Source organism: Anomaloglossus baeobatrachus, chromosome 2 (genome assembly GCF_048569485.1).
Source record: "Anomaloglossus baeobatrachus isolate aAnoBae1 chromosome 2, aAnoBae1.hap1, whole genome shotgun sequence".
Taxonomy (NCBI): Eukaryota; Metazoa; Chordata; class Amphibia; order Anura; family Aromobatidae; genus Anomaloglossus; species Anomaloglossus baeobatrachus.
The window spans coordinates 674,477,627-674,492,071 of NC_134354.1; the positions used below are offsets into that span (position 1 = coordinate 674,477,627).

The following is a 14,445-nucleotide window of genomic DNA, read 5'->3' on the forward strand; positions in this document are numbered from 1 at the left end:
GCATCGTCTGAATGACACCAAAGGATTGGAACCTGTCCTTTCAGACAAGGCAGGATCGTTCTTTAAAATATGCCAATTTCTGCAGAGAGCACTCCTGATGGCGTGCTCCATGGGTCCAAATTTGAAGTTGAAGACGAATCTGTCCAAACCTCCCACACCTTTTTTGGTGCGATTTTTTTGGGCAACAGTGGCGCTGTCGGTTCTAGCTCTTTCACAGGCCGACTCTACTAGTTTTTTTGGATAACCTCTTTGTTGCAATCTAGTTTTCAACTCCTGAGATTGTTGAAAAAAAGATTCCTCTGAACTATTTGCCCTTACACACGTCCAGGAACAACATGATGGTAATCCCGACGTTTTACGTTTTGCCGGCCTCAAAAAGGTCTCTCTCCCTTCTAAGGGGGGCGACCTGCATAAACTATTATTGCAAGAAGAGGCTAAGTTGATTATTAATTATGGGGCACAAGGCCCACAAGGGTTAAACGATCGTGTGGATCTGACTGTATTCCTGTGACAGTTTCCAAATACTTCGGTTGTCTGTTTTTTATGTAATTTCTGTAAACTTGTTCATGAAATTTGACATACGTTTACATTTTATATTCACGTATATATACAAATCTCCTGTTTGTTTTTATGTGGTCTGAGGCAGCCTGTGAGCGCTCCTTTGAAAGGGGTGTAGCCGTAGCTCCACATGTGGACCTGTGGAAGCCCAATTTGTGGGCGAAACGGCCGTCGTCCAGTTCAGAGGAGCCAGCTCACAGTGTACCTCCGGCTTTTCATCTTGCACGTGTTTGAATAAAAGAAAATCCTTCACAGCGGACAGAGTGCGGTCTCTATATTCTTACCTTTATCCATGGATTTTGTTCTATGACGAGCACCCCGCTTTTGGATCACTGGACTCTCCAGGCTCTCCACCCGGACACAGACACAGGCGGTACCGCAGACGATACTGCAGGTAAAGCGCGGTGGTGCAGGACTTATTTTCTCCCTTTGCTTTATAGCCTAATAGAAAGCTCAAGTTATTCTCCAGATTTTCAGACTGGTATCAAAATAGCAGCACTTCTGCTTACAGAGATACAAATTCTCATTGGAACTGACAGCATACTAGAAAAAGAGCAAATTCATCTTTTATGTTTTTATGAAATGAAAGTAGTTGAAAAAGTTAATGGATTTTATGCTAAATTATGAAACTAAAGTGGAGGCTCCTTAAATAAGGAAATGGTTTCAGGCGAGCAAACAATCGTGCAGAACGGTAGAATCGAAAAACTAGCACTAAATAATACATGAAGAGAAATCCTTCAAGAAGAGAGGAAACTTGCAAAGTAATAAAACAGCTAAAAATGAATACAGATCTGACTATGAAAAGGACACTAAATAAATGATCTTCTAATTGAAATTAGACATTATCCAAAAGAAAAATCATGTAGAGAAATTAATTAGGAAAGGAGACCAGACTCGTCCTCAGAGTCAGGAGAACGGACTGGTGACCCATTTCTGGAGTCTGGGAAGGGTTTGGAACAGGCTTTGTTGTGCCATGAGTTCCTTGTGCAGCAACTATATCCAAAAGGCCTTCACTCTGCAATAAATGATCTATAAACCCATGGAGCAGTGGTGGTCCTACCACAGGCTACAGTGCAAAAAGGAAAAAAAAAAAAAAGGGGGAACAGCCAGTAGAGCCACTTTGTGGTATCAAGGGTTTAGTAAAGTAATTATTGGCACAAAAGGAAATTTTTGACCCATTCAAAAGACCTACTCAGGCAACCATAAAGATTCCTGTGCCACTGAACGCAGTATATACTAACGAGAGCAGGATCTCTTACCCGAGCGATACCGTTCATCTCTGGCTCCTCCCGATCTGGCTCTATGGTACTTGGAGGACGATTGTGCAGGACCAGCCGGTGACCCACTTGTTTGGTTTCGATGGTCTTTCTGCAGGGCCGGGTCAACAGCTGTAAAAGGGAAACATTTTCATTTTACACATTTCATAAAAGGACAAAATATGGGAAAAGCACAAACCATTTAAGGTGGTTAAAAGATAAAAAACAAAAAACAAACAGTAATTGGAAAAATAGGAAGTCAATATATCCCTTTTTCCACACAATTTGATCTCACTACAAAAAGTTGAACTAGTCGGCAATCTTGCAACATATACCCAATATACCCAATATAGTGCAAATTACTTTACAGTCTACTCTTTGGAAATGGTCCTATGAGTCACGGTGAATTGGGATTCATTGTGTTTAGAGATTTTCTACAGAAATGGATAGCAGAACAATGTGGACTACATGTGGCCATGCATGTTGGAAGAAAGTCTTCTTTATCCGAATGTTACGGTGGGATCGACCAAACACTTGAAGTGCAAAAAAGTGTCCTGACTTTTCCCCACTGTTAGCAAAAAAGAAGGGCTGGATGTTTAAAATTACAACTAGACCAATCCTTTTGTTCTCACAGGAGAAAAGCTTCAGTCATAGGGGTCTGATAGTGGCTTACTTCCCTTTCCTCCTCAGTCAGGCCAAGAAGGCATGTGGATTGTGAGCAATACCGGTCATATAAACGAATGTTAGGCCAACAGCTATCAAAAAGGTATATGGCCGTTTTTAGGATCCCTTGTTCTCAGGGGGTTTCTTGAGGTTGGGTTCCCATCAATCCTACGTCTAGAACATTTCTGCTAAACAAGGAGACTATCGTGGACAATGTTATACAGGAACGGTCTCAAAGGCAAATTGTTGTATAGAGACAGCAGAATAAGCTAACCACCTCTTAAATGGGTTGTCCACTACTTTTACATTGAATGCCTATCTTTAGGATAAGTCATCAATGTTTGATCGGCCAGGGTCCAACACACCACCGATCAGCTGTTCTCGGTCCCGGCGGTAGCAGGCAGTCGAATATGCTCAGTTCTGGAGCTGCTCCATCTTCTGATACTGGCCATGGAAAAGTACTGCACATCCGCCTCCTACTGATCTGAATAGGAGGTGGATGTGTAGTACCCGGTCGTGGCCGCTATTGTAAGACGGAGCAGCTCCGGAACTGAGCATTTTCGGCTGCCTGTTGTCGGCGCTGTAACTGATAGCAGCTGATTGGCGGGGGTGCTAGGTGTTGGACCCCGGTCGATCAGACATTGATGACCAATCCCAAGGATAGGCCATCAATGTAAAAGTAGTGGACAACCTCTTTAAGGAGTTCTGGGGGAATAATTTCTAAAAGCTTCACTTCTTTTCACGGAAGAGGAAATATCACATAAAAAAGAACAGATGCCATAAGTCTAAAATTAATTGGAATAATTAAAATGATTAAAATAGCTATTAATGGCCTTATAACATACAGCTCGTCAGACGATCTGTCCTCATTGGAATTTCCAAAGCCCAATCTGTAACTATATACGGCAAAATAAAAACCGGCAACATTACAGACTAACATCACAAATAGCCCTAATATATAAATTTATAGATACTGACCGCATATTCATCATACATGTTCCCCCATCGCAGGCTCACCAGACAGGCATTTTAATTAATCAGTACGTTATTTAAGAGCCTCGGGCTCTCATTAATAATAAATGAGCAGTGGAAATAGCTTCACATCTCTCGTTACCTAGATGTATGGTATCGGAAAGTGCGGAGATATTGCAATGCATCACTGCCTACCCCTCATCTGTGAAAACCATTTACACCACAGAAGAGAACATATTGTATATAGGATTTTACTTAAGTTCGTCATAATATGCAAAGAAGACAATCCACGGGGGTGGAGGTGGGGAGTGGGGTAGGAATCTCCATGGGAACATAAAGATGGTTATATCGGATGGGTAATGTTCCTTCACGTATCATCTACTGTATAACTTAATCTATGATCCTTGTAGATGTATCCTAAGAAGAAAAATCCATGACAGATTTGTCATTGATTGTGATGCAGATTTCACGCTTTGCATTATAATAGTAACTTCCACTGTAGAAATTCCCAGCAATAATTTACATTCTGTGGATTTAAAAATGCAGCTTAGGTCAATATCTGAGAAACTAAAAGGCATGAAAAGGGCACCCTTAAAAAGAAGGACGAAACGTGCGTTGTGGTGAGGACGACACATACAACACCCATCTACTTTAATTTGCATAGGAATTTTTTCCTCATTTACTATTGTACAGGCACAGGTCTGGTTTCATTACCACATGTGCAGTTATTTTGATGCTACATTCTCAACTTGCACAGGTTTTCCCTTATATTGTGTAGGTACATGTTATATATGTACCAGTCTTCTTGTATAGGATGCATGGTGTATTAGTAGTTGTGTCCTCAATGCAGTTATTAAAGCACTGGCTTTTTATACTTATATAAACCAAACCACACATGTCACTTGAAGCAACCATCACCAAGCTATGACTTGCCTACTTTGGACACATCATATGAACAGACCAATCACTGAAGGAGGACATCATGGTCGGAAGAACAGAAGGAACAAGGTGAAAAGGAATACCAGCAACCTGATGGCTTGATACTATCAATATAACGGCGGAGAAGACCCTAGTGCACCTATCTAGGCTTGCACAAGATCAATCTTTCTATAGAGTGTTTATCCACCAAGTTGCCAAGACTCGAGAGAAATGTGGGGCTCTTTTCATACCTTCTAGTTTCTCAGTAACATTAGTCATCTATCTAGATTATTATACCCCACGTTACTATTTGTGCATGGGTTTTTGTTTTGAGAAGTTTCGTGTTTAGTCTTGGGTCAATTTCTGTATTCTTTGCACAGTGTCTGCATCAGATTTAGTAAAATGTTACTATTATAAGTTGGAAAACTCCCAGTGCATCTGCCTGACATGAATATATTCTTATGGTGACATAAGACATGGGAAAAAGGATAAAAAATAACTGTTTTAATTCTGCGGGGGCAGTCCCGAATTTCAGAATCAACCCCAGGATTTTGAGGTTTGAGCCAAAGAGGATTTATAAAATGGGTGGTTTCAAGAAGAATTAGGGTGGTGCTGGGGACAGGACAAAACCTCCGTCCACTACCAACACAAATGTCGGTCACGATACAATACAAGGATGGCACGGCCCCATTCATTCTGCCGATGCTTACCATTCTCTATTTGAAATGATGCATAAGATCACAGTAAAGAGCACAGACAATATGAGAATGTAACAGTGAAAACTAATTCTGGTTAGTTAATATTAGATTTAGATTTCTAAATCAAGGTTTGTTCAGCACATTTGGTTTCTATAGATTATCCAAGTCAATATCTAGGCTAAAATCCTCATAATATGCCGATACTTCAAGTTCTCTAGGAGTCATCATCATCATCATCACAGGCAGGATAATATTGATAGAAAATTGAGAATCCACCATTTATGGTAACTGATGTCACAGCTTACCTCCTCCCCCTCCCTGCACAATAACCCCTGTACAGGTCACATAGTATGCTCATTACAGTCCTAGACAAGTATATACACAATGAGAATCGTATTGACTACAGGTACGTATGGTCTATGTGGGTGCTGTAAAGTAATGTGTCTAATGTAAGCCATATTTACATAAAATATGCACAAAAGAAGTATACAAAAAAGATCTGCAAACCAGAAATATTAAATTGAAAAAAAAAAAAATAAATAAATAATTTGTATGTTGTGTATAAATAAATATTATATATTTTATACTCCTACCCCTTAAAATATTTCCCCCTTTTTCATGTTGCCTCCACAAACAAACGTATTTTATTAGGATTTTATGTGATATAATGTGGTAACACGAAGTAGCAAGTATTTGTGAAGTGTAATGCAAGTGATACATGGTTTTCTAAATATAAATCTGAAAAAAGTGTCAGGCGCATTTGTAAGCCCCTGTAAGCTGATAGCACTAAATAAGATCCCAAGTGACCAATTGCCTCCAGTAGTCACCTAATTAGTAAACCGAGTCCACCTCTATGTAATTTATTCTCAGTATAACTACAGATGTTCTGTGAAAACCTCAGAGGTTTGTTTGAGAACATTAGGGATCAAACAATCATGAAATCCAAGGAACACACCAGACAGGTCAGGGATAATGTTCTGGGAAAGAGTAAAGTAGGGTTAGGTTATAAAAAAAATAACCTAAGCTCTAAACAACCTACCAAGCACTGTTCAATACATCAGTTGCAGTTGTGCCATAATCTTAAGACATAGCCATCCACCTAAACTGACACACCAACAGAGGAGAGCACTAATTAGAGAAGCAGCCAAGAAGCACATGATCGCCCCTGCAAGAGCTGCAGAGATCCACAGCTCATGTGTGGGAATCTATTTACAGGACAACTATTAAGTTGTATACTCCACAAATCTGGCCTTTATTGAAGAGTGGCAAGAAGAAAGACATTTTTGAAAGCAAGTCATATGAAGTCGCGTTTGCAAAAAGCCATATACGAGGGAACTCAGAGTTCACATGTCTATGTATAAATAGGCCCCACAACACATGGAGGAGTACATAAGAAAAATCGCTACACAAATACATACTGATTGAGATATATCTCAAGGAAGCCTATCACCATACAGTCAGAGCAGATGTCTCACAGGCACTCCAGCAAATGATTTCAGTCAGATACGGGACCAATATATATCCTTATATGTCCAACGAGGACGCAGTCAGACTGCAGTACATATAACACAAAGGTGCCGAAGACACAGCCATATATCAAAAGGTACTCATGCAATGGTGCAAAGATAGAAATAAAGTGCACTGCTAACCGCGAGCCAGCATATATTACGTTACCTAGAGGATAGTGAACACTGTGATGGTAATGCGCATTACCATTTAGTATATATTTGCACGGTGATGTCTTATGTGCACTCCACTATCTGCCATGGTGATTTTTTGTATGCACATCTGATATGTGATTGCTGGGTCCTTTGATGGAGCAAGCAGTATTCCCTGACACATGTGATGTGTATGTTACACTGGGATATGGTTTATGATTAATCTGTTTGACCATAGAAAAATTAATACCTCACGATATAGACAGAGCTGTATTGAATGGTATGAATATATGTATATTATCATCCACATTTGTATGATATGCATATTGTTGACCCTAGGTTATTGATGTGACAATGACATGGTTATATGCTATATCTACCAAGTAAATCTAACTATGGTAATTCTTGGATGGTTGCACAATAACAGGGGTTAACATATATATTCTCTATGCACTGTTTGCCAGCTAATTTTTCATACTATATATATAGTGTTACCTTGCATCTGTGGTGATGTAAATTCGCTTTTTGTCCTTTATCCCTTCACCTGTTTGCAATCATTGATAATAAAAATATATTTGTGTACCAATTGATCGCCTTTTCTCTTGCTTTACTGCGCCCAGGATGCAGAGTGTGCCGATTGTGTGCACTTACTCTTAGGCGGGCTTTGCACGTTGCGACATCGCAAGCCGATGCTGCGATGTCGCACGCGATAGTCCCCGCCCCCGTCGCAGGTACAATATCTTGTGATAGCTGGCGTAGCGAAAATTATCGCTACACCAGCTTCACATGCACTCACCTGCTTTGCGACCGTCGTTCTGGCCGGCGTCCCGCCTCCATCCTAAGGGGGCGGGTTGTGCGGAGTCATAGCGACATCACACGGCAGGCGGCCAATAGCGGCAGAGGGACGGAGATGAGCAGGATGTAAACATCCCGCCCACCTCCTTCCTTCCGTATAGCCGCCGGCGGCAGGTAGGAGATGTTCCTCGCTCCTGCGGCTTCATACACAGCGATGTGTGCTGCCGCAGGAACGAGGAACTGCATCGTACCTGTCGCGGCACCGGCATTATGGAAATGTCAGTGAATGCACTGATGATACGATAACGACGCTTTTGCGCTCGTTCATCGTATCATCTAGCATTTACACACTATGATGTCGAAAGTGACGCCGGATGTGCGTCACTTTCGATTTGACCCCACCGACATCGCACGTGCGATGTCGCAACGTACAAAGCCGCCCTTAAAGGCTGCAAGAGACTTGAGGCTGGGGTGTAGGTTCACCTTCCATAGGACAACAACCCTAAACATACTGCCAAAGTTACAATTGATGAATTAGATCAAAGCATATTCAGGTGTGAATGGTCCAGTCACAGTCCAGACCTAAACCCCATTGAGAATCTGTGACAAAACTTGAACATTGCTGTTCACAGACGCCTCCATCCAATCTCACTGAGCTAGAGATAGTTTGCAAAGAAGAATGTAACATACCCAAAAAGAATTACAGCAGTAATTGAAGCAAACAGTGGTCCTACAAAGTATGGGGGGAAGATAAATACAAATGCAAGTCACAATTTTCAGATTTATATATTTTTTTTATATATATTTAGAAAACCATGTATTATTTCCTTTACATTTCACAAATACTTGCTATGTTGTATTGGAATATCACAAAAATTATCAAATATATTTAAGTTGGTGGGTGCAAATTTATTTATAAAGAACATAGAACATATAATCATTGCTAGTGATGGGCAAGCTGGTCAGAAGATCAGGCAACCTCAAAGCAAGTTAGGAGCATTTTGGAAAGTCAATAATTGGGCAGTTCGAGTCTCCACCGACATACAGCCAGCCATAAGCAGAGCATTTACGGCTGGAGGGAGGACTGTGCCTTAAAGGGAACCTGTCAGGCCCAATATGCACCCAGAACCACGAGCGGTTCTGGGTGCATATTGCTAATCCCTGCCTAACCGTCCCTGTATACACTAGCATAGATAAAGAGATCTTTAGAAAAAGTATTTTTAAAGATCTTTTACCGTATGCTAATGAGCGAGGGGACTAGGCCCCTAAGCGTTATTCCCCCTGACTAGTTGGCCCCAGTAGCATGTTAGTACGTCCCGGTGGGTGTCCTAACATGCTAATGAATGTGCAGCGTCACAGGACGATATCACTCACCTCTCCGCCGCCATCGCATCTGACGCTGGATTTTGGCTCAGTGTACATGACCCCGGAGTTTGGGTCATGTGCACTACTTCAGTTTGAAGCCAGGACGCGTACACCCGGCTTCATAGTGCGCATGACCCAAACTCCGGAGTCATGTGCACTGAGCCGAAATCCCCTGTTGGACGCGATAGCGGTGGAGTGGTGAGTGAGATCATCCTCTGACGCTGCGTATTCAAATGATAGCACACCCACAGGGGGCGTACTAACATGCTAATGGAGCTGACTGGCTGGGGAACTAACGCCCAGGGGACTAGTCCCCTCGCTGATTAGCATATGATATAAGATCTTTAGAAATACTTTTCCTAAAGATCTCTTTATCTATATGAGTGTATACAGGGACAGTTAGGAAGGGATTAGCAATATGAGGAAGGGATTAGCAATATACACCCAGAACTGCTCGTGGTTCTGGGTGCATATTGGACCTGACAGGTTCCCTTTGGTCTCCCTGGGGTGCCTGCAGACATCATGCAGTGAAGCTAACCTGTGCTTTGTGTTCGTTGTTTCACAGACAAAACATCCAAGCACCCATGATAATCGGCCGAGCTCCGCGAGTACCCGAGCACGGTAATGCTTGACCGAGTAACGAGCACGTTCACCTATCACTAATCATTACCGAATTTGACTTGCAAAAAAAGAAAAAAAAAAAAAAAAAAGAGTAACACATTTTGTACAAGAAAGTCATGTCATGTGCAGTCTACCCTGCAGACAGGAATAGGAGAAGTGCGAGACCACAACTAGACAGAAAAATGACATTTACATTGGACCCATGAATATTCCATTTCTGTTTCCACTTTTTTTTTTACACTCTCAAAAAACTCCCAAATACGTAGTGCCTTGTCTGTATGTCAGAGCGGACCACTCTGGATGACGCTTTTCACCCGAGCACAATTGAAGCAGCACAATGTGCAGATACTGTGCAGTAATGGGTTGATTTTTTTTTAATGACACATTTTGGAGACTGACCTTTTGCTTCCTTTTGCCGCACCTCTCGGATCATCCTTCTATGCGTGTTCCTCTGTGAGAAGTTATTTGACACTGGCTGTTTGGGGAAGTGCTAGAATGTAACTGTACACGGCACATCGACTTCCTCCCGCAGCCCTGTGTGTTGATCAATACACAAGACGTGCTCGACCCTGAGGTGCTACTTCAGATCATCCGGAACCCCAGCTACAGGCATTTCCTCCGTTTGCACTGCTTAGGCTGCTTTCACACATCCGGTTTGTGCTGAGCGGCACAATCCGGCTCAAAAACCTACGCAACGGATGTGGCGAAAAAAACGGATCCGTTGCACAAGTATTTCCATGCGACCCGTCCGGTTTTTGACGGATGCGGCTTGATAGTGAGCATGCGCAGTACATAAAACCGCATCCGGCGTCCCTAGGCTTGCATTGTGAATCGCGCCACATCTTTTTGTGCGTTTTTTTTCGCCGCACATAAAGACGTGCCAGGCAACGTTCCATCCAGCTGCCACATGGACTAAATATGCCGCATCCGGCAAAAAACGGACGCAACGCAAGGCCATGAGGCACAATACAGCGCTAATGCAAGTCTATGCAGGAAAAAACGCAACTAGTGGCAAAAAAACAAAAAAAACCAAAACGGTTGCGTTTTTTTCTTCAGAGCGCCGTATTGTGCCGCACGGCAAAAAAACAGATGTGTGAAAGCAGCCTTAATAAAGTAATTTGCCGCTTTGCCTTGTGGCTCTACAGTCAGATCACTAATAAATGAATACAGTGGTGGTCACAAAGGCTTTTAGACAGAGACAAACTGCAGCCACAGCCAGGATTTGGCCCAGAAGTTGATTGCCAGCTGATAGGGTGATATTGATTGTTTACAAAAAACTGATCTATTTATAATTTAAAAGGTTTAAAAACATGTCTACCGTAGTAACATCAGATTAATAAACGCTAAGAACACTGGAGCCGCAAACGTTGTGAAAATTAAACTTTGTGTCAAATTCTTAGGGTACTTTCACACTTGCATTGTTTGGCAGCCGTCGCAATCCGCCGCTTTGGGAAACAGCGCAATCTGTTAACGGATGTGCGCTGTTTCCCATAGACTTGTATGGACGACGCATTGCGACGGATGGCCTTGCATTGTATCCGACGGCCGACGCTGCGTTGCATCTGCCAGGCGGAAAGAACGCAGCATGTAGCGTTTTTCTGCGCTTCCCAGAGCGTCAAAAAAACACAATGTGCTGGATTCCGTCGGTGTCCATCATTTTTTATAATGGAAGCCTATGGTGGCGGAATCTGGCGGAATCCGTCATTTGACGGATTCCTGTGACTGATCTGTCTTTACACAGCTGCGCATGCTCAGTTGAGTAAATTGCTGAAAAAAAGCTACAACGGATTTCGTTGTTTTGCAGGATCCGTCGCATCAGTTGTGCCACTATATGCAATGCATCCGTTACATCCGTCACACAACGCAATGCGACGTATGCCGCACAACGCAAGTGTCAAACTAGTCTTAACTATTGGTCCTGACTGTTCAAGGCAGAGAATGTAAAAAAAATAAACCACTTAGGCCCCTTTCACACATCAGTTTTTTGCAATCAGTCAAAATATATCAAATTTTGAAAAAAACGGATCCGGCGACAGATGCTGCTGGATCCATTTTTTCTCATCGACTTGTGTTAGAAACAGATTGCAACGGATGCCCTCACATTTCATCTGTCGTTCGTGTCCGTAAGACGGAGACGACGGTCCAGTAACGTTTTTTGTGTAAATCGATAAAACGGACAGCGACAAGTACGTCGCCGTCCGTGGTTTAGTAGAATGGAAGCCTATGGGCGTAGGATTCGTCGTCATCCGTCAAATGACTGAATCCGGCAACGGATTCCATTTTTTTTTAACGGAGCATGCTCCAATTTATTATTTAGCCCCCAGCTAGTCGAATCCGTCGAAAAATGGATCCGTTTAGCTACAATCTGCGACAGATCCGTCAATCAGTCAAGAAAACGGATTGTGAGTGTTGGAAAAAAACTGATATGTGAAAGAGGCCTTAGAGGAAGTGGTAAATCGTGGGGGGAGGGGGGGGGCATGTCACATGGTGTTTCTCGGGACATCCTGTTACCAAGTACTTAAACGGACTCTGTCACCCCAAATAGGCATCTTAAAGTCAGCCTGTGGCCGTGTAGGAGGATACAGACCCTAAAAAGAAAAGAAAGCAAAACACCACCACCCCTTTACTTTTCTAGCCACTTCCTCTGTTCTCTAGAAAATGTAGTTTGCTCGAATATGTTAATTAGGGGACTTGGTGCAGTGTACCCCGGGCAGTGTGGCGCGGGATAGCGCTCCGTTATTCTCACAGGTATTGATGGACAGCGCTGATATAAGCTCTCTCCACACAAGCTGCTTCTGTCAATCAAAAAGGAGGGAGGTGCGGAGCATGCAACACCAAAGCGTGGACTGGTGCACTTAACCGCCAGGCACCCGAATTGGAATATCTAAAAGGGGCATTACAGGGTTGCTTACCCAGGAAAATAAAATATTAGGGGATGTGTCACAAAAAAATATCAAACAGATTTAGCAGGCTTTAGTACCTACTTTTTAAAGTCAGCATGGCTAAGAATATTTCCTTGCTATTAGGATTAGCATTTTAGGAGTCCAGCTGGAGGAGGACTCTTAAAATCCTCACTTCAATAAAAGCAATTTACAAACTTTGAAAAGGGATTATGCAGCCATTCTGACATGGATTTTAAGAGTAAGTACACCAGCCTCATCAGCACTACGAGACCTATTTAATACTGAATGCAGTTTGTACTTAGAAATCTAGTGAAGGATACACCTTGAAAAGGTGCAGAAGGACACAACCCACGCCATTAAGTTACGGAAAGATGAATAATCCTTAAAGGAATTTCCTTGAGGGTTGATCTGAGATCTACGGTTGATATTTGGAGACAGATTGGGATCTGTGCCCCTGGGGAAGAAACCACCTCAAAGCCATGTCTTTCATGTCCATAGCAGCAGCCGTCACTCACCTTCCTCACTGTTGCAAGGGGACATTGTAGATTAATCGATTTCAAAATTTTTAACTCCTAACAAAAACGATTATAAAGTCGACGAAATGATGGAAAGAACTGGTCGAGGCTTCTTGCTCCAAGCTTTGTGTTGGTATTAGAGATGATTGACTAGATTCAAAGCATATTGAACTCGAGAGTAATTGTATGTAATTTGCAGGTCCTGGTGAATGCGAACAATTGGCGATTTGAACTAATCACCCCCAAAATGGCCGTTTTCCCATTGCAAAGAATTGCATTAGTCACAGATCATAGAAAGCTGACGTGACCACAGATGATACACTGTGGGTATCCCCATAGTGCAGCCAACAAAGAGGCAATATCAGACTGTATAAAAGGATTCACAACTCTGCAGACTTTTGTCAGCGGCCCAGACCACGCCTTTAATCCACGAGCAGTTCTGGGTGTATATTGCTAATCCCTGCCTAAAGGCCCCGTCACACTAAGCAACATCGCTGCTAACGAACAACTTTTGTGACATTGCTAGCGATGTTGCTGTGTGTGACATCCAGCAACAACCTGGCCCCTGCTGTGAGGTCGTTGGTTGTTGCTGAATGTCCTGGGCCATTTTTTAGTTGTTGCTGTCCTGCTGTGAAGCACAGATCGCTGTGTGTGACAGCGAGACAGCAACAACTAAATGTGCAGGCAGCAGGAGCCGGCTTCTGCGGAGGCTGGTAACCACAGTAAACATCGGGTAACCAAGAAGCCCTGTCCTCTGTTACCCGATATTTACCTTCGTTACCAGCCTCCGCCGCTCTCACTGTCAGTGCCGGCTCCTGCTCTGTGCACATGTAGCTGCAGGACACATCGGGTTAATTAACCCCATGTGTACTGTAACTAGGAGAGCAGGGAGCCAGCGCTAAGCGGTGTGCGCTGCTCCCTGCTCTCTGCACGTGTATCTCCGTGCGCTGGTAACCAAGGTAAATATCGGGTTGGTTACCCGATATTTACCTTAGTTACCAAGCGCAGCATCTTCCACGCGGCGCTGGGGGCTGGTCACTGGTTGCTGGTGAGCTTACCAGCAACTCGTGTAGCGACGCTCCAGCGATCCCTGCCAAGTCAGGTTGCTGGTGGGATCGCTGGAGCGTCGCAGTGTGACATCTCACCAGCAACCTCCTAGCAACTTACCAGCGATCCCTATCGTTGTTGGGATCGCTGGTAAGTTGCTTAGTGTGACTGGACCTTAAAGCTGGGATTACACACTGAGACTTTCTAGCGATCCAACCTGCGATCTCAACCTAGCCGGGATCGCTACAAAGTCTCTGGTGAGCTGTCAAACAGGCAAACCTGGCAAACGACGCAACAGCGATCCGGACCTGCAGAGCGACCTAGCTGGTTGTTGCGGACGTGTCAAAGCTGCTATTTGAAAGGGAAGTCGCTGTAAAGTCCCCTTTAGGGGTGCTTCACACATAGCGAGATCGCTACCGAAATCGCTGCTACGGCACGGTTTTGGTGACGCAACAGTGACCTCATTAGCGATCTCG

The 14,445-nt window shown here is 43.3% G+C and overlaps 1 protein-coding gene across 1 annotated transcript in view; it reads right to left on the reverse strand.

Annotated features, from left to right (window-relative positions):
• The window catches only part of DIP2B (disco interacting protein 2 homolog B), a 324,894-nt gene that overhangs the window by 145,943 nt on the left and 164,506 nt on the right, over positions 1-14,445 (reverse strand). The window contains exon 3 of the mRNA XM_075333901.1: positions 1,818-1,946. Coding sequence (XP_075190016.1) covers positions 1,818-1,946 — 129 coding nt within the window. The remainder of the gene's footprint in view (positions 1-1,817; positions 1,947-14,445) is intronic.